General features: G+C 52.8%; 10 protein-coding genes across 10 annotated transcripts; 6 read left to right on the top strand and 4 right to left on the bottom strand.

Annotated features, from left to right (window-relative positions):
- Nucleotides 1-1,889: 1,889 nt before the first annotated feature.
- On the top strand, nt 1,890-2,557 carry AYO20_01552 (hypothetical protein; the record flags this gene model as incomplete). Its single annotated transcript, XM_022639858.1, has 3 exons — nt 1,890-1,912; nt 2,022-2,094; nt 2,141-2,557. The coding sequence occupies 3 exons, from the start codon at nt 1,890-1,892 to the stop codon at nt 2,555-2,557; spliced, it is 513 nt and encodes a 170-aa protein (XP_022504246.1).
- A 1,820-nt stretch (nt 2,558-4,377) lies between these two features.
- On the top strand, nt 4,378-4,977 carry AYO20_01551 (hypothetical protein; the record flags this gene model as incomplete). Its single annotated transcript, XM_022639857.1, has 1 exon — nt 4,378-4,977. One exon carries the CDS (start codon nt 4,378-4,380, stop codon nt 4,975-4,977), a length of 600 nt encoding a protein of 199 aa, XP_022504245.1.
- Nucleotides 4,978-5,492: 515 nt separating this feature from the next.
- AYO20_01550 (hypothetical protein) lies at nt 5,493-6,170 on the top strand (the record flags this gene model as incomplete). The annotated part of the gene is made up of 2 exons (XM_022639856.1): nt 5,493-5,814; nt 5,866-6,170. 2 exons carry the CDS (start codon nt 5,493-5,495, stop codon nt 6,168-6,170), a joined length of 627 nt encoding a protein of 208 aa, XP_022504244.1.
- A 1,207-nt stretch (nt 6,171-7,377) lies between these two features.
- AYO20_01549 (hypothetical protein) lies at nt 7,378-8,497 on the bottom strand (the record flags this gene model as incomplete). The annotated part of the gene is made up of 2 exons (XM_022639855.1): nt 7,378-8,347; nt 8,424-8,497. The coding sequence occupies 2 exons, from the start codon at nt 8,495-8,497 to the stop codon at nt 7,378-7,380; spliced, it is 1,044 nt and encodes a 347-aa protein (XP_022504243.1).
- A 979-nt stretch (nt 8,498-9,476) lies between these two features.
- On the top strand, nt 9,477-10,802 carry AYO20_01548 (hypothetical protein; the record flags this gene model as incomplete). Its single annotated transcript, XM_022639854.1, has 2 exons — nt 9,477-9,534; nt 9,691-10,802. 2 exons carry the CDS (start codon nt 9,477-9,479, stop codon nt 10,800-10,802), a joined length of 1,170 nt encoding a protein of 389 aa, XP_022504242.1.
- A 1,033-nt stretch (nt 10,803-11,835) lies between these two features.
- On the bottom strand, nt 11,836-12,960 carry AYO20_01547 (hypothetical protein; the record flags this gene model as incomplete). Its single annotated transcript, XM_022639853.1, has 3 exons — nt 11,836-12,032; nt 12,086-12,208; nt 12,264-12,960. The coding sequence occupies 3 exons, from the start codon at nt 12,958-12,960 to the stop codon at nt 11,836-11,838; spliced, it is 1,017 nt and encodes a 338-aa protein (XP_022504241.1).
- Nucleotides 12,961-13,201: 241 nt separating this feature from the next.
- Nucleotides 13,202-15,593, bottom strand: AYO20_01546 (hypothetical protein; the record flags this gene model as incomplete). Its single annotated transcript, XM_022639852.1, has 4 exons — nt 13,202-14,749; nt 14,805-14,836; nt 14,886-15,087; nt 15,141-15,593. The coding sequence occupies 4 exons, from the start codon at nt 15,591-15,593 to the stop codon at nt 13,202-13,204; spliced, it is 2,235 nt and encodes a 744-aa protein (XP_022504240.1).
- A 497-nt stretch (nt 15,594-16,090) lies between these two features.
- AYO20_01545 (hypothetical protein) lies at nt 16,091-16,822 on the bottom strand (the record flags this gene model as incomplete). The annotated part of the gene is made up of 1 exon (XM_022639851.1): nt 16,091-16,822. The coding sequence occupies one exon, from the start codon at nt 16,820-16,822 to the stop codon at nt 16,091-16,093; it is 732 nt and encodes a 243-aa protein (XP_022504239.1).
- A 2,317-nt stretch (nt 16,823-19,139) lies between these two features.
- Nucleotides 19,140-20,330, top strand: AYO20_01544 (hypothetical protein; the record flags this gene model as incomplete). The annotated part of the gene is made up of 1 exon (XM_022639850.1): nt 19,140-20,330. The coding sequence occupies one exon, from the start codon at nt 19,140-19,142 to the stop codon at nt 20,328-20,330; it is 1,191 nt and encodes a 396-aa protein (XP_022504238.1).
- A 1,293-nt stretch (nt 20,331-21,623) lies between these two features.
- On the top strand, nt 21,624-22,472 carry AYO20_01543 (hypothetical protein; the record flags this gene model as incomplete). The annotated part of the gene is made up of 1 exon (XM_022639849.1): nt 21,624-22,472. One exon carries the CDS (start codon nt 21,624-21,626, stop codon nt 22,470-22,472), a length of 849 nt encoding a protein of 282 aa, XP_022504237.1.
- Between the last annotated feature and the right edge of the window lie 684 nt (nt 22,473-23,156).

The raw sequence follows: 23,156 nt of genomic DNA, 5'->3' as shown, positions 1-23,156 counted from the left end.
CTCAACCTCGCCAGTAGGTCAAGAAGAAATGTCAACATAGATCTCTAAAAGGAAGACCAATTCACGATCAAGCACATTGGTATTGTCATCGTTGTGCGACCGTCTCGTGCGTCTCCTCCATTCGCTCTTGCCTTCACACGATGACTAGATAACATGCTTCCAGAGACACAGGTGTGGAATTGCAGTCGGTCGATCGAGACTGCTCTACAACATCATGCATCGGTTCTGCAACACCTGGCTCCATTGTGGTCTGAGTCGATTAACTTTTGTGCTGTTCTCCACTCCGGCCAGGATCCAGAACTCATGTATCATGAAAGGCTGTGATCTTATGAATTGGCATCTGGTGCCTCCTGCGTCCTTCCCCTAACAGCCTTGTCACCCGACAAGGCTGAAATTTCCACTTTAATCTGATGCCAGGCTTGGCGCAGACAGAGGCGTTTCTTCAGGAAGCTGAAATAATTTGCGGTTGTACAAATATGGACTTCTCGGCTGGACTGTCCCACACCTTCGGGAGGACCGAAGACGCCCATCTATTTCTTGCACGTTACCCTCAAGTTCTCATTGGTGTGCATTGAGTTCGGTCCGCCGCCCATGGGAAGACATCGTTGACCTTTATTTTCCACCCCTTTCGAAACAAGCAGCATCAGATATCCCCCTCAAGCCACGAATTCTCGGCGGATTACGACCAGCAAACTTAGAAACAGTAAACAGAGCCTAGATCACGCCTAATTCGGTCGATGAGACGTTCAGCACATCCACAAAAGGTCGAACCCAAGCATCCAATCTTGCGAAGCGAGTCGGGTCAATGAGCCGATCTGGGCCAGGAGTCAGGACTCAGGACAATTTACCCCACGTGGCGTTTTTAGCCCCTAAACGGTTCCTGAATTGGTTGTCGCCCAGACCTCGACCATGGGTTTTTTGCGTTCCACGATGCCCGTTACGGAGAGACATTTTACATCTACCCACTTCTTCACCAAGAAGCACGTCAGATGAGCATGTACCGAGTTCATATTTGCCCATCATGGGAAGAAGAGATTGTGCCTGAACGGCCTCAAACGATAGCATGATGGCGCGCATGATGGGTGGGGGTGGGTGGTTGACCCTACCGTCCATCCATCTCGTATACTCGCACAGATGTTTTGGCACAGTTCCTCGAGCTGGCCACCTTTGCGCCATGCCTCGAGGCATCTAGGAGGCGAGTTCCATCTTCAGCCACAAGGTTGAGTTCCAGCCGTAACAGCCATGGCTGTACTTGTACTCGGAGTGAGGCGATGATTTAGCTCTTGATACTACCTATGAAGCAGGTGTCGGCACTGGGCAAACGAGCGCCTTCACAATTGCCCGAAAGATCGGATCGGTCACAGGTCACAAGTCGCCACCCCGGGACCAGACACAAGTGGATCAGAGTCTAAACAAATCCTGTCCTCGATAAATCCATCAAGACTCTGGACGTTCGCAGCTTCCCAGGAACTACAGTCTTTCTTCTGTTGGCCTCGCATCTCTGACGGTTTCTCTGGTGTCCATTCTTTTTCCAATTGCAAAAATGCTTGCACACGTTCGTTACCTGCTTCCTCTGCTTCTTTTGGGTCCAGGATCTGCCCAGGCATGGAGCAGCTGGGCTGATCCTGACACCACAGTGACCAAGGTTGTGACGTCCGTTCATTACATTTGCCCTTGCGATACCTCTAAGGACTGGTCCGAATGGACGACTCGGCCTTCAGCACCAGTTTCGCGAAGCCTAAGTCACGAAGGCGGCACGTCCTCGCATCCTCATACCTGGGAACCATGGCGAAGCTCGACAGGCAAGGGTGATGAGAGTGTCTCTAATACAAGGGGAGCCTGGACTGGCTCAACAAAGGTTTCGACAAGGACAAACTCTCGCAGCAGCCATGACCATCCCGTGTACACATCTGTGAGTCGTATACAGCACAGAACAAGATTTGCGTCTTTGAGTACTGCATAGTCTCTAACCGCTATTTACTGTAGCCTCATACCTATACCTCAACAACTCCTTCCTACAGCACGACAACAACGACAAGTGCACGAACGTCAGAAAGCCCTGCCACTACCTCACCGACGTCAAGAACGACCAGTGTAAGTGTTGAAGAAATCAGGGGGGTCGATACAGACGTCTAACTAGTCTACAGAGTACCACGACTCCAAGTACAAGCTCCACCAGCAGCTCGTCCACAGGCTCTCCGACCATCTCTCCAACTATCTCTTCAACCAGCTCTTCCACTACATCATCCGTCACCTCTTCGACCACTTCTCCTACCACCTCTTCGTCCTCGACTGCTACCTCCACGGAAACCTCCACGACAACTACAACGACGCCATCTACTACAACTACAACTACATTAACTACGCTGTCAACATCCACAACCACGACTACAACGACGACGACGACAATAACAACAACCACAACCACAACCACTACGACGTTACCCACTACAACCGTGACTACGACCCCATCCACCACCACCACCACCACCACCACAACAACAACATCAGCACCACCAGCCGTATCGTCAGCCTGCTCGTCGGAGCAGTTCAATGACTGTCTCAACATGAGCGGTGGCACGTGCTTGTGCAATATCCTATCTGACGGCCATACGCCCCAGTGCAACACTGGCGCGGCCTTTTGCTCAAACTTGGGCGAAACCTGCACTACCGACAGCGACTGTAGGGACAAGTACCCGGACCTCGTCTTCGACAAGTGTGTAAGGAACGACGGCCTCTTCGGCCCATCCTGTTCATCACAAAACTATTGCGTCGAACTGGGCACGTGTCCGCAACCCGGCGGCAGCGCGAAGAGGGACCTGGAAGCCGTCTTCCAAGCACATGGCAGCATGCATGCAGGGGAAGGAATGAAGCTGAGCAGGCGCTTGATAATGGGGTGAGAAAATTAATTTTTTTTTTTTTTTGCGAGAGTGGATTATAGATATAATATGAACCTTATACAACGTCTCTGGGTTCTGTCCCCTCGTCACGCGATACTTAAGGACGGACGTGCCGTAGGAACAGAATCATCAAGGTCGACGGAGTTTTGAGGACTATTAATGCATGTCTATTTAGCTTCATTACGCTTTAATGGTGTTTTTCATGTTTCAATCGCCTACTGAACCTTCAGGGGTGTTCAGACCCTTTGGCTGCCAGGCCAGGCCAGGTTGGGCCAGGTTGGGCAAGACCAGACAAACAATTACTGGGACAGACAGATACTGAGCCGATGGGGGATCACCAGCAGCTCTTTTTTGATTTTTAAGCCATCTTACACCGTACACAGTACACCTTCATCTTAGATCTTGCAGCTTACATGAACATGAACTGGATATGAACTGAATATGAATATGAGCATAATGGAACCTTCCCAAGCCTTCTAGGTAGTCTGAGTCTCAGTCTCAATCCTGTTATGTACACACACGGGTATCAGAGCATCGTGGCAGTAGCGACCACTTATGACGACCGTGTCTGTGTCTGTGCCTATGCCTCTATCTATCGCATTCTAACCCCGATCCATCCCCACGACCTCACGATGTTACTTTGTCCTTGTACCTCATGAGACCCTTACTTTCAGTCCCTGACTTGGTTGGCCATGACCTTGCTTTGTCACCTCGTACCACCTTGGCACCCAACCCCAAGCACTATTGGCCCATTGGCGCGACAAGAGAGAGAAACCGGGCTTAGTAATACTAATACGAGGTACTAACAAATACCAGCCACGCCAGCCAAGAGCGAGCGACGGTGGTAGCGACAAAGCACGACGAGACGAGGTGGTAAGACGAGCCCTGAATACGAGAATTTAGCCCCCCACCGTTTCCCGTTCCCGGGCGGGAATAAACGTACTTCCTCTTTCGACTTGCCCCTACCAATGTTCACTTCAGCCGGCATCCTCGCTTACAAACACCAAACAGCCGCGTAGTACTACTCATAAGTAAGTACACCTAAACAAAGGCTTCGTCCCGATCGGGCAGTGCGGGACTCCTGGCAAAGATACTCGCCAAGTTCCCTCGAGCCTGTTCTAGGTCTAGGTGACCCTTGTAACCAGCTCTTCCTGGCCAGGATTTGCCTGGGTGATGCTACCTTCTCGAGCTGATGGTGTAAAGCACTGGAGTCGTTGTAGGTTTCTCTACAAGTAGTGTCGAGACTTGGCCCGCTTGTGAGATGGCTCTGGAGACAACGACCTGTGCTCTGGGCGGCAAAATCCCCCTTGGCGTGTAGGACCAACGAGCATATAAATAAATGCAGTGCAGCGGTGTCCCAGGATGTGAGATGAGCAATCCAATCTCTCAGAAACGTGAAATATCTCCTGCAAGTTCCAGATTGCTGCAAGCGACTCCAATCAACACCCATATCGCCATCTTCACAGGAACACCAGCAATGTCGTCGCCAAACACCAACCGCAACATTCCGCCTGGAATCAGGGACGAGAAGCGTCACACCATCGTCAACAAAAACTCGGGAGAGACAATCACATGGACAACATACGGGTGTGAGACCGGAGGCAAAGAAGCGAATGCCATCCTCGTGTGCAAGCCAGGAGGTGGTCCGCCCCTCCACTACCACACCACCTATGCCGAGCGGTTCGAAGCGGTCGAAGGCGACTTGGGTGTCATCCTGGGCCATAGGGAACCATTCCATTTGAAGCCAGGCGAGTCGGCAGAGATCCCCATCGGCACCCACCACCGCTTCTTCAATGACGGAGACAAGGACGTCACCTTCAAAGGATTTGTGGTGCCCGCCCACGCAGGCTTTGAAAGGAGCTTGTACGTACTCTTTGGTCTCAACAACGATGGCTTGGCCGACCCGAAAACCGGTATGCCGTATAGCATCTTACATGCCGCTCTGGTCGGCGAGATGAGCGAGTCGAGGTTCCCAGGCTTCATGGGCGGGATCATGAACTACGTTGGCAAAATTCTCGCAACGTACGCGAGGTGGACTGGCGTTGAGGAGGAGCTGTTGAGGAAGTACTGGGATTGATTTCATTCAAGGGTGTTTTGGGGGGGATCAAAAGAGCTGCAGCGACTTGACGTGCGGTCGGTTATCCATCTCATCTCATATCAAAGCAGGAAAAGGGTGCAGAACTGAAGTGGAGGCAAAAGACAACCCAAGTTCGATGACCGAGCTTGGATGTCGAGAGAAGTATTTTAATAGGCTGAAGACTGAGTGGGAGCCAGCTATTGCGGCTCCCGGCCGACAGCTCCCATCATATAGATTGCGAGAGACATGGTATAGAAATGAGATTCTTGTAACGATCTACCAGGTCGAACCTGGCCGAGGCAGGTTCCCCGAGTATCGTGCCAAGACACTCAGTATTGCTTGGCGTGTTTGCCTCCAAGTCTTCCCAGCAATCCGTTCACCCACCTTCTTACGAAATATCGAGGTGACTTCATTGGGGCATGGGTCGGTTGAGAGCATGCTAGGGGTCTGAGGTGTGGCTTTGATCTACATTTACCTTTCTGTCCGGCTAGATCTTCCCGCAAGGTTCTTCAAGCATGGCCGACAAAACCTCTCCTTCTCTGACGGCCGTGGCGGTCTCTTCTGTCATTCTTGGCCTGCTGGCAGGCTATTTCATAGGCCAGGGCTCCAGTATCGGTGTTTTTGGTGGTTCCGGAAGTGCGAACCAGGCAAAGAAAAGCTGGCCAAACAGCTACGACGTCAAAGTCCACGCCGACTCGAGCGACGACCAAGCAGACGACGAGGATGAAGCGGACGACGAAGAGGAAGATGATGGGAAAGAGTTGAATGACTTCAAGGACTCAACGGAGGAGGTGAAGCTTGTTTTAGCAGTGAGGACAGACCTAGGCATGGGCAAGGGTAAGGAGATCCGGAATCGGTTGCCAGTTCCATTGACTAATTCTCCCGCAGGCAAGATTGCCGCTCAATGCTCCCATGCGACTCTGGCGTGCTATAAATACCTACTCAACCATGTCACTTCGGCTCCTCTGCTGAAACGTTGGGAATGGGGTGGACAGCCGAAGATTGCGGTGCAAGTCAAGTCTGAGGAGGAGTTGGAGACACTTCAGGCACAAGCTATTAGCTTGGGGCTCTGCGCAAGGATCATACACGACGCTGGCAGGACACAAATCGCCGCCGGCAGTGCCACGGTACTGGGCGTTCTCGGGCCCAAGAGTGTGGTTGATCAGGTCACCGGTCACCTGAAACTTTTATGATTGGAAGATATGAAGAGTCTGTTTGGAAGCCCTGCTAGGGGCCTGCGCATGAGCTCACCACAGAAAGTCACAAAAGTTTCGATCGTTCTCCAGCATCAAATTTTGCCCTAAACACCCTACGCAAAACAGCAAAATTCAGCAGCTTCCAAGGCTTGAGAATAACAACATCGGATGTATGTCTACCTCGTTCGTTCTCGATGCTCTTCTATCTCATGCCAGTCATTTGGTGTCTGACAAGATATCTTCAGAAGCAGTGATGGCCACAGACCCTGCATCAGCCAACGTGTCCTCCCGCTCGACGTCAGGCGAGAAGTCGGTGGTGATTTCGACCTTGACCTCTTCCAGGGGTGGGCTTTTCCCATCAAAGATCCGAACGGCTCCCCCTCTGCCTTGACGAATAGGCATGTCCGAACTCGATCATAGACTTCATGTTTTACGACGTGGGAAGACCCGTGGGATCGTCTACCTTCTTCGAACTGCATATAGCAGCCACTCTACGAAAACACCCCTGTCAGCCTCGATCGCGAGATTTGCCAGTCCATAATGAGTCAGCGTTTGACTGGAACAGCGCTCGAGTCGACATTCTTCCGTCTGAGGAACAACAGACTCTACATCGGCATGGCAAGCGAGGCCGCAGGAACTACAGGCAAATTCATGGAGACTTTTGCACGGCTTCCTGGCTGACACTTTGCCGCCGAATTCTAAGAACTGCGGCCCAATAATGCGAGACTTGTAGTAGACCGGTCAAAGAAGAACCCGCGGCTCAGGGACTACTTGTTCCCCAGGGAACAAGTAAAATAGATTTTGAGCTAGATGTCAGCACGAAAACGACAATCCAAGTCCAGGAGTTATGTATCCTCATACATGTCCTTGGTCAAAAAGCCGAATCAAATCAGTCTGTATAAGTCAAGGCGGTACCAAATATTTCCTTTTTCTCGGGCCAGGGGGAAAAAGTGATTGTTCAACGATAGAAATAAAAAATTCGATGTCATTTTATGTCACATATTTTTTCTTCATATCTCTTGTATAAGTTGGTTGGTAGGTAGGTACCACCGTCTCTTTATCCGTGACGAGTGCTCGTAGCCTGCAGGTAGATAATCCGTCTTTCGACCCCGTTTGAACAAAGCGCCATCGCAAGAAATTTATACAGAGTCACGCTCAAAAGCGTAGTGACGCCTGGCAGATCTTCAGCCACCCAGCGCTTACGTTACGAGTACTTCCGTGCCAATTCCTCGCTCCGCTTCTGGTACTTGTCGCGGTACAGGGTCAGCAGGTCCAGGGAGATTTTGGAGCCGCCGCACACGACGATGACGACCTTGGAGGCCGCGGAGAATCCCTTGAGGAGCTTCTTTAAGCGGCCGTCGTAGGCGAGGGCGACGCTGGCGCCGCAGGCGGGTTCGACGAGGATGCGCTCGTCGTCCAGGAAGCGCCAGCAGGCGGCGCAGGCCTCGGCGTCGTCGAGCACCACCGACGTGACGGCCGGGCGCTGGCCTTGGCGGAAGGCGTTTTCGGCGACGCGGATGGCGCCTAGCGAGGTCGCGACCGACGTGATGGCTGGGAGGGTGACCAGCTCTTTCTGCTGCAGCGACTGGGCCAGCGAGTCGGCGCCCAGCGTCTCCACCGGCAGTACCTGGACTTGGTCGGACCAGCCCACGTGGTCGAGGCCGTACATGATGCCGGAGAACAAGCCGCCGCCGCCCACGGAGCAGACGATGGCGTCAGGCTTGTCATCCCCGTCGGGCATCTGCTTCTGGATCTCCTCGACCATGGTGCCCGCGCCTTCCCAGATAAAAGGGTGGTCAAAGGGGTGGATGTAGATGCCCTTTTCGCCCTTGGCTTCCGCGGCGGGGATGACGACTTCGCGGAGATGTTGGTCGGCGAAGAACCAGCTGTCGCCGTGGACAATCACCTCGCTGGCACCCGCGGCAAGCAACTTTGCTACCGTGGGTTCATCCGTGCTAGTGGGGACCACGACCGAGGACGCGTAGCCCAGGGACGTCGCGGCCGTGACACAGGCGAGCCCGGCGTTGCCTCCGGAGGAGGAGTAGAAGTGCAGCGGTCGGTCGTCTGAGGGGGACTCTGATTGTTCTTGGATGCTCTTGAGCATCAAGTTGCCGATGCCCCGGGACTTGAATGACGACGAGGGCTGGAGGTTTTCGAGTTTGAGAAAGATGCGACTGTACGAACGAGCCATGGGTCAGCAAATAGTAAATCCGTGGGTGTATCCAAGAGGAGGGGCGTGGTTTTCTTTACCAGCCAGCGATTTTGGACAGGACTGTCGATTCGACCAAGGGCGTCTCGATCCACGGTTGTTTGGCGTGAGGCATGGTGTCGGCCCCGACGTGGTTCCTCTCTATCATTGCAACTTCACCGTGTGTGTGTGTGTGTGTGTGTGTCGATTCAAACTGGAGATTAGAGCAGGCTGACACTGATATATTTCCTTCACCGAGGACCCACGGACACTGAGCGATGCAGCGATGCACAAATTGAACCAAGTACTAGCCAGACGATCAGCAATAGAAAAAGCAGCAATAGAACAAGGTATAAAAGAGGCGAGGGGTGGGTTGTAGTTGTGGAAGTGGTTGTGGTTACCTACGGCCAGCACCGGGCGGAAACACCTTTTGTTACCCACCCCTTTTTCCACTTTTTCCCTTCCTTTGCACTATATTTCCTCTATCTTTTGACACCTTGTTTGTCGATCGACAACGGGGGCCTTTTTTTCCGCCCGGGAATTGTTCTCGAGATCCACGCCTTGTTACAACAGACCCAACAACCACCAATAGGTGTAAAGCTTATGTAAAAGCGGGTGGCACCTTACCAGGTTCGACGTAGGATCCGATGAGCTAAAAAGTATTACGGAATGAATCCCTTTGAAAAGATACTGGCTGGGTGGTACAAGGTAGTAATAGTTTGGGGATGGAATCCCTCCGTAGTAGGGTGCATGGGTCCACGTGGACTGGACTGAACCCTGTGACCACCTTTTGAGAATCAGAGAGACGAGGCGATGACATGAAGATGAAGAGACCTGTGAGAAGAAGTCGATTTGCTTTGGGAAACCGGCCCGCGTGCTAATTATCTCCCTATTTATCGCATTTTTCTGATTGGTCAGCCTTGCCATCACTTTGTCGTAGGAGACTTGATCGCCAGCCGGAGATTCCCACGTAACGAGGCTAGGAATAACGCCGCCAGAATTTTTCTCTCCATGAACTACAAACCTAGGAAGTTCTACGTAGGGAAATCTCAAAAGGTTAAGCGGGACAGACAGGTTGTGGAGCGTGTGTTTCAGTTTTCGACAAACCTCCTCGTATGGCTCAGGCCGACAATAATGACAATGGGGCAAGTCCTCCTGAGAGACTCGCGTTCTGTACGCTGGGCATGTTGATTATTGGTCCGCTATACCCCCTCCCTCTTCCCCTGGTGTGGTGTCTTCTGCACGTTATCTGTTTACTTTGGTACTGTACTCGTACCATATGTATATAGCTTACCAGCTCATCCACTAATTCACCCTCCGAAAGTACAGACAAGATCGAATACCTCGATGGCACCAGCAGCACCACGCAGAAAGCGCAGGAGAGAATCATCGGCGGCGCAGGTACGTATGCGGCGCTCGGGGCGCGCCTCGCCGCGGGCAGCCTCCACGCCTCGTCGGTGGGCTGGATCGTCGACATGGGGTCCGACTTCCCCGCGGAGTTTCGCGCGGCGATCGAGACGTGGCACACGAGCTGCGTGTTCCGCTTCGACGGGTCCCGCCTGACGACCACGGCGTGGAACGGCTACGGGTCCAACGAGTCCCGCGCGTTCAAGTACCTGACGCCCAAGCGGCGGCTGGACCAGCACTCGCTGTCCGACGAGCAGGTGCTCGCCCGCGCGTTCCACATGGTCTGCTCCCCTGCGCGGTGCATGGCGCTGGTCCAGGGCATCCTGGCTCGGCGACGGAAGTTTCCTTCGGAGAGTGACAGTGACAGTCACAGGGACAGGCCGATCTTCGTCTGGGAGCCCATCCCGGACCTGTGCACGCCCGAGGAACTGTCGCGGCTGCGCGAGGCCGCTGCGTGCGTCGACGTCGTGAGCCCCAACGCCGACGAGTTCGCGTCCTTTTTCAAGGAAATGCCCGACTTCTCCTCCCGGGAACGGATGGTCGAGGCGCTCCTCGGGCTAGACAACCGACAACAAGGCCGAGGGCAGCAGCTGAATCCGCTAAAAACGGCCTTGGTGGTCAGAGAAGGCGCCCACGGATGTACCACATACGTCGGGAGCACAAAGGGTCTACATCTCTCGGCATATCACCAAAGTAAGGCAAAAGTCGTGGATCCGACCGGTGGGGGGAACACATTCTTGGGAGCGCTGGCCATGGCCATGACGGGGACCACGACCCCTCCTCCTGAAGACGCTTCTCTCAAAGAACTAGAGGTTCCTGAGGTGTCTGTGTTTGGTGGCCAGAACAGGCTTTTATTCGCACTGCTTCACGCCACCGTCGCGGCTGGGTATGCAATTGAGCAAGTGGGAATGCCTACTGTATCAACGAAAGATGGTGACTGTTGGAATGGAGAGGCATATCCAGAGCGATTCCGTAACTACGTAAAACGAGAGAGAGATCACATAGCCGTTCAACTCTCAAGCTCATGCAGCTGAACATACACTGCCGAAAGAAGTATCTCCAAGTCTCGTAAGTGTCATTGATTTGTCAATGAAGACCCTGAACTTGCGGTTCCTGCAAGACCGGTCGAGCAAGGCAAGGTTCTCTTCATATTTGACGCGGTGTGATATGTACAGTTTTATCATTCTTGTGCTGCCTCCCTTAATGTCTTGATACTCTGCAGTTGGCCTCTTTCATTGCTGCTTGTTCTCTCCTCCGGCGCTCGCACAGTTGTCACAACACAGCCAACTGCGCGCCGTGCCTCAAGTATTCTGAAAGTATGTACAGTGGAGCAGTACCTTCTTGCTCAAGAGAGAAGACGGCTGGATTCGCTCGACGTTCATTTTGTGTCGGTAGGGTAATTCGGGAGACCGGTTCGTGGTTTATTGGCCCTTCTGCGCCTTTTCGTGCTCGATTATCTGTTTGCTCCAACTGCCGAACCGTCAGCATAAGCCCCCAGCGCTACTTATAAAAGAATCCAAGGCATCTCCATCGAGCACAACCCATCCTGCCATCACTTCCCACACTCCCACCCAAACGCATCAAACCAACCAACCAACTGGTGCTCGGGATCGAACTTACTACCGACTCGGGAAAAACACGCCCTTCTCTGGCATCTTGGTCCGGACTTCCCTGTTCGCCGAGACTCTCCAGGCAAGTCCGGCGCACGCGGCAATCACCACGCCCATGACGAGCGTGTTGGCTCGCCAGTTGTGAGGTTGTGCGTACCACCCACCGGCGGGGGACCAGACGTGCTTCGGGTAAGCGACTTTGCCGCCTCCGCCCATCGTTGCTGTGAGGTCTTGTGAGAGTCGCGGCGGGGAGGATGGGGATCGATATGGAGGGTGAGGAGAGGAAGGTAAAGTGGGTGAGATGGTGGATGAGCTTGAGAGGGAGAATGGGACTCAATTGAGGTGCCTTGCAGTGCAGTTTCAAAGGCCCAACTGTGATTGGCCGCCGAGAGCTTCATCGGCATACTTGCCTTTTCTAGCCTGCTATATATCTATCTACCGAGTACCAATTTCTTGTCTACAACTTGACCACGATTTTGCTTGCAGAAACTCCCTGTTTCAACCTGTCAATCCCACTTTGAATGCTATCCAACCCTTCGCCGATGACATTTGCGCGGGGCGCAGGTTTGTATTGGCCGCTCGCCAACGCAGCCGGAAGAAAATCCTTCCAGAGAGCTTTGCCGACATCTGTGTCTGGCACCAATCCTGCCAGCACTGATGTTACATTAGTAGACTTTCTCAAGACGTATCGTTGGACGATGACTTACTTTGTTTGGCCGTGACACCTTCCGGCAGCTCTGCTGGTGGTTGCCCTGCTGTAGCGATCAAACCGCCTCCAATTCGTGAGAGAATTCCAGCAACCTTGCGAGTGCTGTCTTCCGCACCGAACGCTGAAATATATGTTAGTTGTGTTACAATATCGGCTAACTTCACTCCCACACTTACCATCGAAAGCGCCGACCAAGCTACTCTGCTCCAGCCTGGCTGCCAGCTTTTCAACGATATTCTCATCAGCATGATCGAATACCTCCGTTGCGCCAATGGATTTGCAGTATTCAAAATTTCTTGGCGACGCGGTTGCAATGACATTGACCCCGGAGGCAGCGGCAAGCTGGATGACTGCACTACCCACACTCGAACTGCCGCTCCAGACTAGGAGAGTCTGGTCCGTCTTCTCGTGGCTGTTCTGCGGAAGCCGCAAACCCAGGAAGCCATCTTGGTAGAGTCCTCCGACGGCGGTGGAGAAAGCCATCGGTATTACAGCAGCGTCTTCATAACTCAAGCTTTGTGGGATAGCCGCTGCGGCATGTGCTGGGATGATGGTATATGTTTGGAACCCCCAACCCTCGGACTTTCCGGTTATGAACCCCAGGGCGTGTGCTGTGACGCGTGCTCCAGTCTCGAACCCAGTCACTCCATCGCCCACTTCGACCACCTCTCCGGCGATGTCATGTCCAAGAATTGCGGGCCAGTTTTGAATGAACAGGCCCAGATCTTGGACTAGGATATCAATTGGGTTTATTGCAACGGCATGGTTTTTGACCAGAATCTCTCCGGGGCCAGGCTTCCCAATGCTGGCGGGTCCCACTCTGAGACGTTGTCGTGGCCCGTCGAGGAACGCCGCGTTGTTCTCGAGAGTCATTTTCATCTGTCTACTTTGAATCGATATAAACCAGATCGAACCTCAGATGCTGCAAAGATGGGAGATTGCGATTGATGGCCAAGTCAAAACGGTAGCCTGAATGGACATTGACTTTGTGCCTGGGTTGCCAAGCCGCTAATAGCCGAGATGCAACTGCATAAGAGACACTGGCTCAAGATGGTGCTTCCGCACAAGACTTTCTGGGTATATGTCTGGTCAGTCTCTCACGGTATGTCAGGCTTCAAAAGTCGAACGACCTCATCGGTGCTGACCCATCCTGGATGTATTGATCGAGAACACCCTGCGACGACTTGGTAAGCAACGACGATAGAACGTGGGAGGGGGAAGAGGAACTAACCCAGTCAATCATGTAGGAATCGCTAAAGAACACATCGAGAAGCTCCCGGGATGCAGGATCGTGGATCGCTTCAAGCCCATCATCATGCAGGGGTATCGTAGGCTTATCCAATGGCACACTCTGGTTCGTGCTTGCGGTCCTTACGGCGTCCAACTTTACCTGCGACAGTGGCTGAACTATATCTGCGGTTGCGCTGTGAATTCCATTCACTTCTTCCTTCTTTTGGGGTCCTGGCCTGGGGATCTTTGAGAGCATGATGGCAAGAATATCTGATGCTCGCCTAGCATCTGACGAGGTTGATGTTTGTGATTGCCAAATATCGTGCGAGACTTTCAGAGCATCGTATCGCAGTCTTTGTGCATCCGAGTCCAGTGTTGGCATGGCCTCTGTGCCGGTCTGCCGGTGAGATTCATAGAGGTCGAGACAAGTAATCATAGCTGCCAGCAGGAAATCATGGTGTGCCAGATTCGCCGACGTCCACTGACTGTTGTGCAACAGACCTCCGGGCTGGGTGGCTCGGTCAACCTCGGCTTGATATTGCAGCATCTGAAAGCTGGCGCCGGTGCAGGCACTCCGTGAATATTGAAATGCAGGGTTCGTCCTGTCATGACTCAGATACCTCCTGTGAAGGATCATCATGCCCTTCTGATAGACCAGCTCGACGTTGAGCCGGTGCACTATTGTGTGAGTCTCGTCGGTGATGGAAGAACCGAGCGGCCTCCATCTAAGGCTCGGCGGTATTCCAGCACGAATCTTACGGAGTTCGTCGTCCAAGCTCAAGACATCCGCATAGGCTGGAAATCTCGGTGACAGAGCCTGCTGCGCCACTTTTCTGAATGCCTGCGCTAGCTGGCCTTTGTAGCAGTAGTAAAGCATCGGCGTCGGGTCCGTGGGCGGCCGCGATGGAGGAATTGTCGTAGAATATTCGTCAAAGTCTTCGTCGAACAGATTGCCTGGCGGTGCGGTGTCACAGTCCTCCTCGTGGATAATGGCTGGCAGTCCTGCCTGAAAGGACAAGAGTAGTTCAAAGGTCTGCACCGTGGAGAAGACTCTCCGGCGCATTTCGCCCTCGAACGGCGAAATGTGAGCAAGATGACTCGGGTCTCGATGGTATCCCATTCTCAAAGCAAGACGGGCAGCTACCCCCATCAACAGCCAAGGCTCAGTCTCAGAAGCCCCTCGCTGAAAGAACCTGCTGATGGCATAGAGCAGCATAGCTTCGACGCTGTAGGGACGAGCCTTCTGGTAATGACCAGCGACCAAAGCTCGACCCGCGTTCGTAAAGAAGAGGCCCGAAGCTTCTTTGAGGCACTGAAAAAAGTCTGTCTCTTCGGGTCGTGCAATCCGAGAGCCCAGATGGATGAGCGAGAGAAGCATCGAAATCCAAAGGAAAGAGGCTGATGAGGGATCGTTCCAGAATGATTCGTACTGCTAGTCATCAATGTCCCCTATCTTCCAATGCCAGTGGTCTTAAGGTGAGACCTACCTCTCGCAAAAACTTTTGCTTGTGTATAAATGCTGCAACGGTAAGCCAAGTTTCTACAACAAACCGATGAAGAGTGCTCACGGATATGTAAAAATCGCGCATTGAACTGCTCTGAAAGTAACTTGTCCACCACGGCTCGGGGAGGCAGAGAAGTGCAGACCTCAGCCATGGTCAAAGGCTGTAGATCGGACAGGACAATGTCAGGGTCGTTCCTGTATGTCGAGAAGTCCCCGTCCTCTGCCTCTTCTGGCTCCGGCGCAAGACATTCCTGAATATCTTTAATCTGTGCACGGTGAGGCTGACGACCCGGCCAAGAGCAACGATGTACAAACAAACATTTTCTAGGATCGCAGCCCAATGAGTAGGCCCGAGGTATCTGGTTTCGACACCTCTGATAGCCAGATGACCGTTCGGCAGAGAACTTGTTGCCGCTGACGAAGCGTCCGTCGTCAAGGACGTTGGAACTGTGTCGGAGCGTATGCTCATCGACAGTGTCTGGAGACTATTGTCAGAATGAGGAGGCGTTGCCTGTCCACTCTGCCCATGTGTGCTCTGATTTGCCTGCATCAACGTCGTCACCATTTCCTCGAGTTTCTGCAGCCGAGACTGCGCCCTGGAGATATTGTCTCCATTGTCAAGGCTGACATTGCGATCGCGAGCAGAGACGCCAGAAGGGTTGGCTGAGAAGCCGTTGGTCTGATGCTTGCGTTTGGCTGCTTGACCGGCCCGTCTAGGGGTATTTGGTTTAATGATCCGGAACACAGTTTGATACTGAGACAAGTTAGACATGTCCTGGGGTGTCCTGGGGTGCACGGCTAGGACCGATCGGACCGGCCTAATCAACTGGAGGCTGCAGATGGAGGAATGTGAGACTGCTGGTTGATACATATCGAGAGATCTTGATCTACATATGTAGGGGTGAATGATCGACCGTAGAATACGGTGAAGCTCAGGAGCACTTAGCGTATGACCTCTTCCAATCTCTCCAGGTCGGATCAGGACTCAATCACTTCAGGAAAGCAGGACACTGCGCATCTTCTCGGGTCACAGAGAATATTTCTTGTGATTAAGTATTGCTAAAGGAGTGTCTATTAAATCATACAACACAGAACGCCAGTCGCTAATGCTGATAAGAAAACACAAAAACGCCAATTGCTATGCAACTCAAGTAACAAAAGATCCGTCCCATGCACACAATTTGCCAGTGGCAGCCAACCCTTCCTGACTCTCTGTTCTGTCGTGCCAGCCCCGTCCGTATATTCTCCCACCATTCATAGCTCATTCATTTACAGCTTTTGGGCAACAAAGGTAGGGTCGCAGACGATGTCGCCAACCTCGCTCGGGGTCTCCAGGGTCCAGGCACCTTTGTCGGCGTCGGAGAAGGTGATGTCTCGGTTCGCGCCTCTGAGGACAATCAGGGGGTTGCCGTGGATATCGAGGATTTGGCAGCGGTAGTCCTGCTTCTCGACCAACGATCCGACGGAGAGCTCGACGGTTTCAAAGGGACCGCTGGTGGCGACGGGAGCCGACTCGGCGCGGTAGCCCGCAGGCAGGGATGTCTGCGAGCCGGTCTCGGTGGATTGGCTTTGGAGGATGACGCGCAAGTTGAGTTCATCCGAGGCCGGGTCGATCTTCACGAACGAAGGGTCGCAAACAACCTCGCTGACATAGCTGGACTCGCGGAAGGTCCAGGCGCCCTTGTCGGCATCGGAGAAGGTGGTGTCAATGTTGGCGCCGCGTGTGGCCACAATGGGGTTTCCATAGTTGTCAAGAGCCTGGCAACGGAGCTCCTTGTTCTGGACGTCCTCGCCGAGTCGGATCTCGATCGAGTTGAAGGGTCCGCTGATGGCCGGGGCGGCCATGTCCCTGACATTGGACTTGAGGTTCACCTGGGCGCCGGTTTCACCTCCATCGCTCAGCGCGACGTTGACCTTGTCGTCGTAGTTGCGACGGCTGTGAGGAGCAGCAAAAGCGCCGGTAGCGGCGAGGAGAGAGAGAACGATGGCCTTGGAATGCATTTTTCGGATTATGTTGTTTTGTTTTTGAGTTGAAAAGCTTTTGGGATTAGATATTTTCTTATTGGCTGGTAGAAAGAATGAATGTAGAGCAGTTGGGCCCAAAGAATGTAAGGAAAGAATGAAGGAAAGGAAATAAAAAAGTAAGGAAAGGTAGTAAGTTGGTTGGTTTGTTGTTTGTCTGTGTTGTATGAGGAGAGGAATCGTATGACTGGTGAGGAACTCATGGCATCTTTATACCCATTCCAGCCCACCACAGATGTCCCTTCTCAAAGGACAGTATGGTGTATTCCGCATATACGAAGTAAGACCGATTCCTCGGATGAACCAGTCGTCAGTATCCACCAGAACCACTGGGAGAATCATACACCTGTCCGAATCGGGAAATGCGTATATACTGCGCCTGGGAAGCGCGGCGTGACAAAGCGCTCGCCAAGGCGACTATGTCGATTGGCTCGATGGCGGAAAGGGAGTCGCTATACCCAATATCGCCTGGACGAGCCCAAATCACCCAATGTCCTTATAGCAGCACCGCCGAAAGACCCATTCGTCCACAGTAGTCGTCGCCCTAGAGTCCCGCTCGGTCGGTCTTGGCTTCTAGAAGTGCTTACTATATCAAGCTCCCAATAATAGATATAGACAGGTACACAAGCCTTGCGGGAGCCAAGACTCCCCGCCGCGAGATTTTGGCCAACACCGCAGGTTTTAATAATGCTGTGGCGGGTTCAGTGGGTTTGGCGAACAGGAACAGACAGACACTGTCAGCATTTACCGTGGAGCCGCGTTAGCGAGGTAGTACCTTTTGACCAAAGACAAGCAAGGATTCTTTTTGCTTGCCTCTTCGTCCGTATGCTCAAACTGGAGCTATTCGACATCAGCCAGGGCCCGCTCGCAGTAATATTCCCTTTCCTGGATTCGGGGTTTCCCCCTCTTCGATTGCTCTCGTGGAATTTCCTAGAAGAAGTGGCTGTAACTGTGCCCCTTCCACCAGCCATTTCAATTTAACTGCCATACATTCTGGTCGTAGACTGTCCGGCGAGTCCGGCTTGGGTGTATCTCTGCATATCGCCCTCGGCAGATAGACTGAATTCTCAATTCTGCATTCTAACGCATTGCTCAATTGGGTGACAGTCTCTTCTCTGCACCTGTGGGCCTCGTTGTCGCGACTTCATTGCCAAGTCGGATCATCTCACCTCAGCGTAACTCAATAGCTTTGACCCTGATAGCCAACAGCTGAAAAGCCGTGAAGCTTCACGGATTAATGTGGACTATGGCACGTCGGCAATATCAGTAGCAGTAGTGAACGGAATATTGCCGGCCTGAAAAGCTGTATGAAATATGTTCTCATTCCTGGTTGTGGGTAGGTTAATGCTGCGACATCCTCTCTCTTTGACCCACCTGAAGCCAACCAGCAAGCCAGCGCGAGCCTGCGATCCTGAGGCTCACTCGTGACAGACAAGTTATGCGGATCACGCACTATTCCACTCCAATACCCACCAGGTGGTGCCGAACTTTGCCAATATGATGGATGACGATCTCAACACGGTTGTCCGTTGGGAGTTTTCAGCTGCTAGATCTGTAAAGGCATTTATTGAGTGTGCAGGGTGGGGAATCTCTAGTGAGATAAGATAGACTGCAGATGTCCTTTGTGGCCCGGGAAAATGCACGTGAGAGGGAGTATAACAGCTGAAGGGTTTAACCAGTTCCATCTGATCACGGGCACTGCGTGGTGCAGCAGTTTGGCCCCGGCAAGAGGCGAATTAAGAAGGTACTTTTGCAGCCGGGCAGCAGACCAATAATGTGTATGCCTGTCTTACCAATACCGCCAGCGAGGTAGACGGCCATGATGATTGTCGGAACCTCTCAAGAGTGCCATGGCTCTGAGCTGATGCTCATCCTGTAAATCCCCATTCCGGAAGAACTTGGCATCTACATTGGCTCGGATGTCTTGTTTTCAACTTGTCATATGTCCAAGCCGCAAAGATATAGATGCCTGCCACGGCGATGATAGGTTGTAGATTGAGAAAACATGTTTTGTCAGAGACTGAGGTGGAAAGGAAACAGAGATCAAGGACGCACAGAACGACGGCCTCTTCAGGCTCGGCTGCCAAGACAAAATATGATTGGCTGATGTCTCTCCAGCCGAATTTCCTTTCGCGTTCAACTTTCCGTGGTCTCGTGTCGCAGGAGAAAAAGTCTCTTGCACCATCGATTTCGCTGGCACTCAGCGCTCAATCACCCTCAGGGTTTCTATTCCATCAACCCCGTCGAGAGCACTGCGCAGTCACTCCAGAGTTTACAAAAGGCTCTTTCAGTTCTCATGAAGAGGTCGAGGCTCCTGAGATGGAGCGGCACTGTACTCTCACCTCGAACGAGACCAGAACCTCTCCAATGTCAGTTCCACCTCCATCGACGTTTCCAAGCAACTGCCGCTGCACCCTCAGAACCCGAAAATGAATCTCTCCATCAGGTCACAGATGGACCGTACCTGTCGGAAGAAGAACTCATGAAGCTACCCTCACCTCCGGTTGCCGCAGCGAAAACGTCTGCCAAACTAGCTGCCTTGCATGCTCGACTCGCCCTACCTTCTCGATTTCCCCTCGAAACTCTGGCACGAACCCTCATTGACGACTCGGCGGATCGCTCTATGCGGTTCAACAACAAAGCATTTGCTCTGCTTGGGAATGATTTGTTGGGTTTCTACACCTCTGAATACATTATCAGTCAATACCCAAGGTTACCACTCGCCGTCATATACGCGGCCATGTACGCATATCATGGTCCGGCGACGTTGACGCAGATGACCAGAGAATGGGGTGTGGAAGCTGCGGCGGAGCCTGGAGGGGAGGTTGACCCAGGTCTGTTGCAGTTCAAGAGAATGCCGCCGGAACAAGCTCTTGGAGTCGGAGACGGAGCTTCAGGATCAAGCAGCAGCAATAGTGATCCGAGAGCAAAATGGACGCGGAGTTTAAGCGCCAAGTCGGTACACAACGATCAGTTTGGTGAACTGCCAGAACGTCCAATTCCGGCAGAGGATTTGGCCTCGAAAGGCGTTACTCTACAACGAGCCAGCACAAACTTTGTGAGAGCGGTGATTGGTGCAGTATACTTGCATGCTGGAAGAGCCGCCGCGAAGAAATTCTACAGTGACCACTTCATGTCTCGACAATTGGACATGTCGAGTCTGTTCCAGTTCAAGAACCCCACCCGAGATTTGAGTCGACTATGTGGAAGAGAAGGATTCCAGGCACCTGTGGCCAAGATTTTGAGTGAAACTGGTCGGAAGAGCAGGACCCCTGTCTTTGTGGTGGGAATATATTCAGGCAGTGACCTGTTAGGAGAAGGTGCAGGGGCCAGCTTGGACGAAGCGAGAACACGAGCAGCTGTCGCAGCGCTCAAGGGGTGGTATCTCTACAGCCCGACCGAATTTCGACTGCCCAGCGAAATGGAAGAGCCCGGAGCCAAACCATGGAACCCGATTTTGGTGGATGCAGGCGAAGTTGTCGGCTAGTGTCTGCTCGAGCCTTTTTGTTCTTGCGACCTTTTGTCGTCGAGGCTCAATGTACTTTTATGACAGCTTGAACAAAAATTCTATTGGGACATATGTAAGCATTACCAGGCGCCTGGAGGAGCTATAATGCGCAAGGCAGCCATTGACAGGTCGCGCAGACCTATGTACAGGCAAACTGTCACCAAATCTTGCTCTCCAGACATCTTTCATTTGGCTTTAGCTGTCAGTGATAGTCCTGCAATATGCCGAGGGCTTTTTTTAAGTCGAATTTTAAGGCTCAAGGCGCAGGACGCTGCCGCTAGCTAAAAGGCATGGAACAATGGGGCCGACTGTCTCGTGTGTACTGCCTGAGAAGCGGTGAGCAGCTTGATGATCGTGTAACTCATGTTCATGGGCTGCGGGAGTTTTGAGAATATTGTGCTGTCTCATCCCTCACGCAGGGACTTGAAAGGACGGGTCGGGACACGGGGTGTTGTATATACAGGGCTCGCCAGTTCTTCGCGAACAAAACCCCTGAGTACTTGGGATTTGACACACACTACCAGCCAATGAGGAGCACAGCCATTCACGACTTGGCGGGCTTGGCGACCATCGTGATGACGTCGGCTGGTGGGAGGCCTTTTCCTCCTCATTACCAACGGAGGCGAAGTTGAGTGACAATCAAGGGATCCAAAGAGGCTACCTAACACTACTCTCAGGCAATCTCAAGGGATGTCAGCGCTCCCCAGAAAATCGGGCGTCCCGCTCGCTTTGGGGATCAGCCAAAAACGCGAAAACGACTAGGGAACTTTGAACAAACACAAAGTTCTCTGATTCATCGCCCCAGCTTGCGCCACACCCAAACTACGGGAGGGCAGCGTCTCCACGAATCATGTTCAGACTTGGACCATAACCACCAGAGCCACCGAGGACGGAGTTTCAGGAAGCTGATCAGGGAAACCTAGTACCGGAAAGTTCAGAGGTGGTTGAGTAAGAGGCGAGAATCCCCGCTCTCCCGCCTGCTTCACTCAGATCCAGAACCTTGGTTGGCGCATGACTGGCGCTTGTGACTTGAACAGTTCGAACCCCCCCAGCCTCTTCGAACATTCCACGAACCGGTATTTAGCCTCGCTAGGCAGTCATGGCAGTCCTTTCAATACCGTCCAAGGTCCTTTGCCTCTTGTGACGGATCAACATCCGACAGCATGTGGTTCCTATTCTTGTTATAAGTCTTCCTACCAACTCCGGCTCTCTTGAACCTGATTTTCCCCATCTTCATCTCTACCGAGAGCACAACTCATAAGCCCCCCCACGATGGCAGCCGCAGACTACTTTACATCAGGCCCCAGGCCTCCGCTGGAACAACACAACAATGGGCAATATGTGCCTCCACAACCTCAGAGAGTACACTCCTCGCAGGCTGGGTTCAATTATCAACCAGGTCAAGCGAGCCATCTCAGTCCACAGTTTGGTGTTCAACCGCCTTCTCCATATGGTCCACCTCCCCATGCTCCTCCTCCTGCCTACCAATCTATCAATAATGAACCGAAAGTCCACTTCGCTCCATCATCTGTAGGGGCTGGACAGCATCGACCTTCCCTTTCAAGCCAAACAGCATACCCTCTCAACCAACCCAACTTCCAAGCCAATCCTGGGCAGCAATTGTCTCCATATCCCCCAGGTCCATACGTACCTCAGGCCTACCAACAGCCTTATGGACTACCTCACAATCGTCCACAGCACAGACCGTCGCACAATGACCCTTCTGGCTCTGGCTATTCCTCAGATCCTGAGCCCAACAGAAGAAAGCACAAGGAGCGAAGCCGTCGCATATCGGATCACTCTCGATCGACCGCGGCCGATGGATTTCTCGGTGCCGCTGGTGGCGGGCTGATAGGCGATTTGCTTTTCCCGGGGCTCGGGACCGTGGGTGGCGCATTAGTGGGATGGGTCGGTGGCAAGGACTATGGAAAACACAGGAAATGGCGAGAGGAAAAGAGGGAGCGCGAGCAGGAACGCTGGGAGAAGGAATACCGCAGGAAAAACAGCCACAGTCGTTCGCGAAGTCACAGTCGGGACGTGGATTCGCACGAGCGGGGCCACAGTCATGGTCGTCACGACGGACGGCGGCACAGTCATGAAAGACACAAGGGTTATGACTGAGACGGGTTGGCAACAGCCACGGACGGGAATGTTTTCACGGAGGCAATTCTGGCATTTTTGGGAGGGTTCTATTCACGATATTATGTGTCATTATAGAAAATGGGATCCAGGTGATGATGGATGACACATCACCGATGAGTTTAGAACCAAGTCAAGTTGTTCATGACCCCAGGAGATATCGCTACCTCCGAAGCGGCTGGACCATTCCGGGGTGGACAGGGACCTTTTGTCCAGGGAGTAAGGAATTCGTTCGTGGTTTGTGGTTGTTTTGTGGTCGTGTGATGTATGATGTGTATGAGGTCTTTGTCATGTTTTCCACGAATCACAGACGGTGCAGGGTCCAGTTGCGATGACCATGCACCCCAGATCCGCCGCAGGTGGCGAATCTGACGATATACTTGACTCCTCGTACTCCGTACATATCGCGTACTTGCTTACTTTTTTCGGACTCGGTGCCTGTGAGCAGTGTCGCTATGACTAGATCCACCCGGTCTCGTTAACGTCAGGAGGCCGAATCCAGCCTGGTGAGCCTCTCGGTCCATGTGACCATGTGCAGTCGATAAGGACAAGTATACAGCTTTGGCACTCCAACAAGGCGGAAAGGATTCATATCTACCCGGGCACTCTGAATTTCCCACGTGTCCTCCAGAAAGAAACTCACTTTGTATTGATAGTCCGCATTTT

The sequence above is a fragment of the Fonsecaea nubica genome (genome assembly GCF_001646965.1).
Source record: "Fonsecaea nubica strain CBS 269.64 chromosome Unknown Scaff6, whole genome shotgun sequence".
Classification (NCBI taxonomy): Eukaryota; Fungi; Ascomycota; class Eurotiomycetes; order Chaetothyriales; family Herpotrichiellaceae; genus Fonsecaea; species Fonsecaea nubica.
Note: the sequence above shows the minus strand (reverse complement) of the source record. Positions and strands in the feature narration are given on the sequence as shown.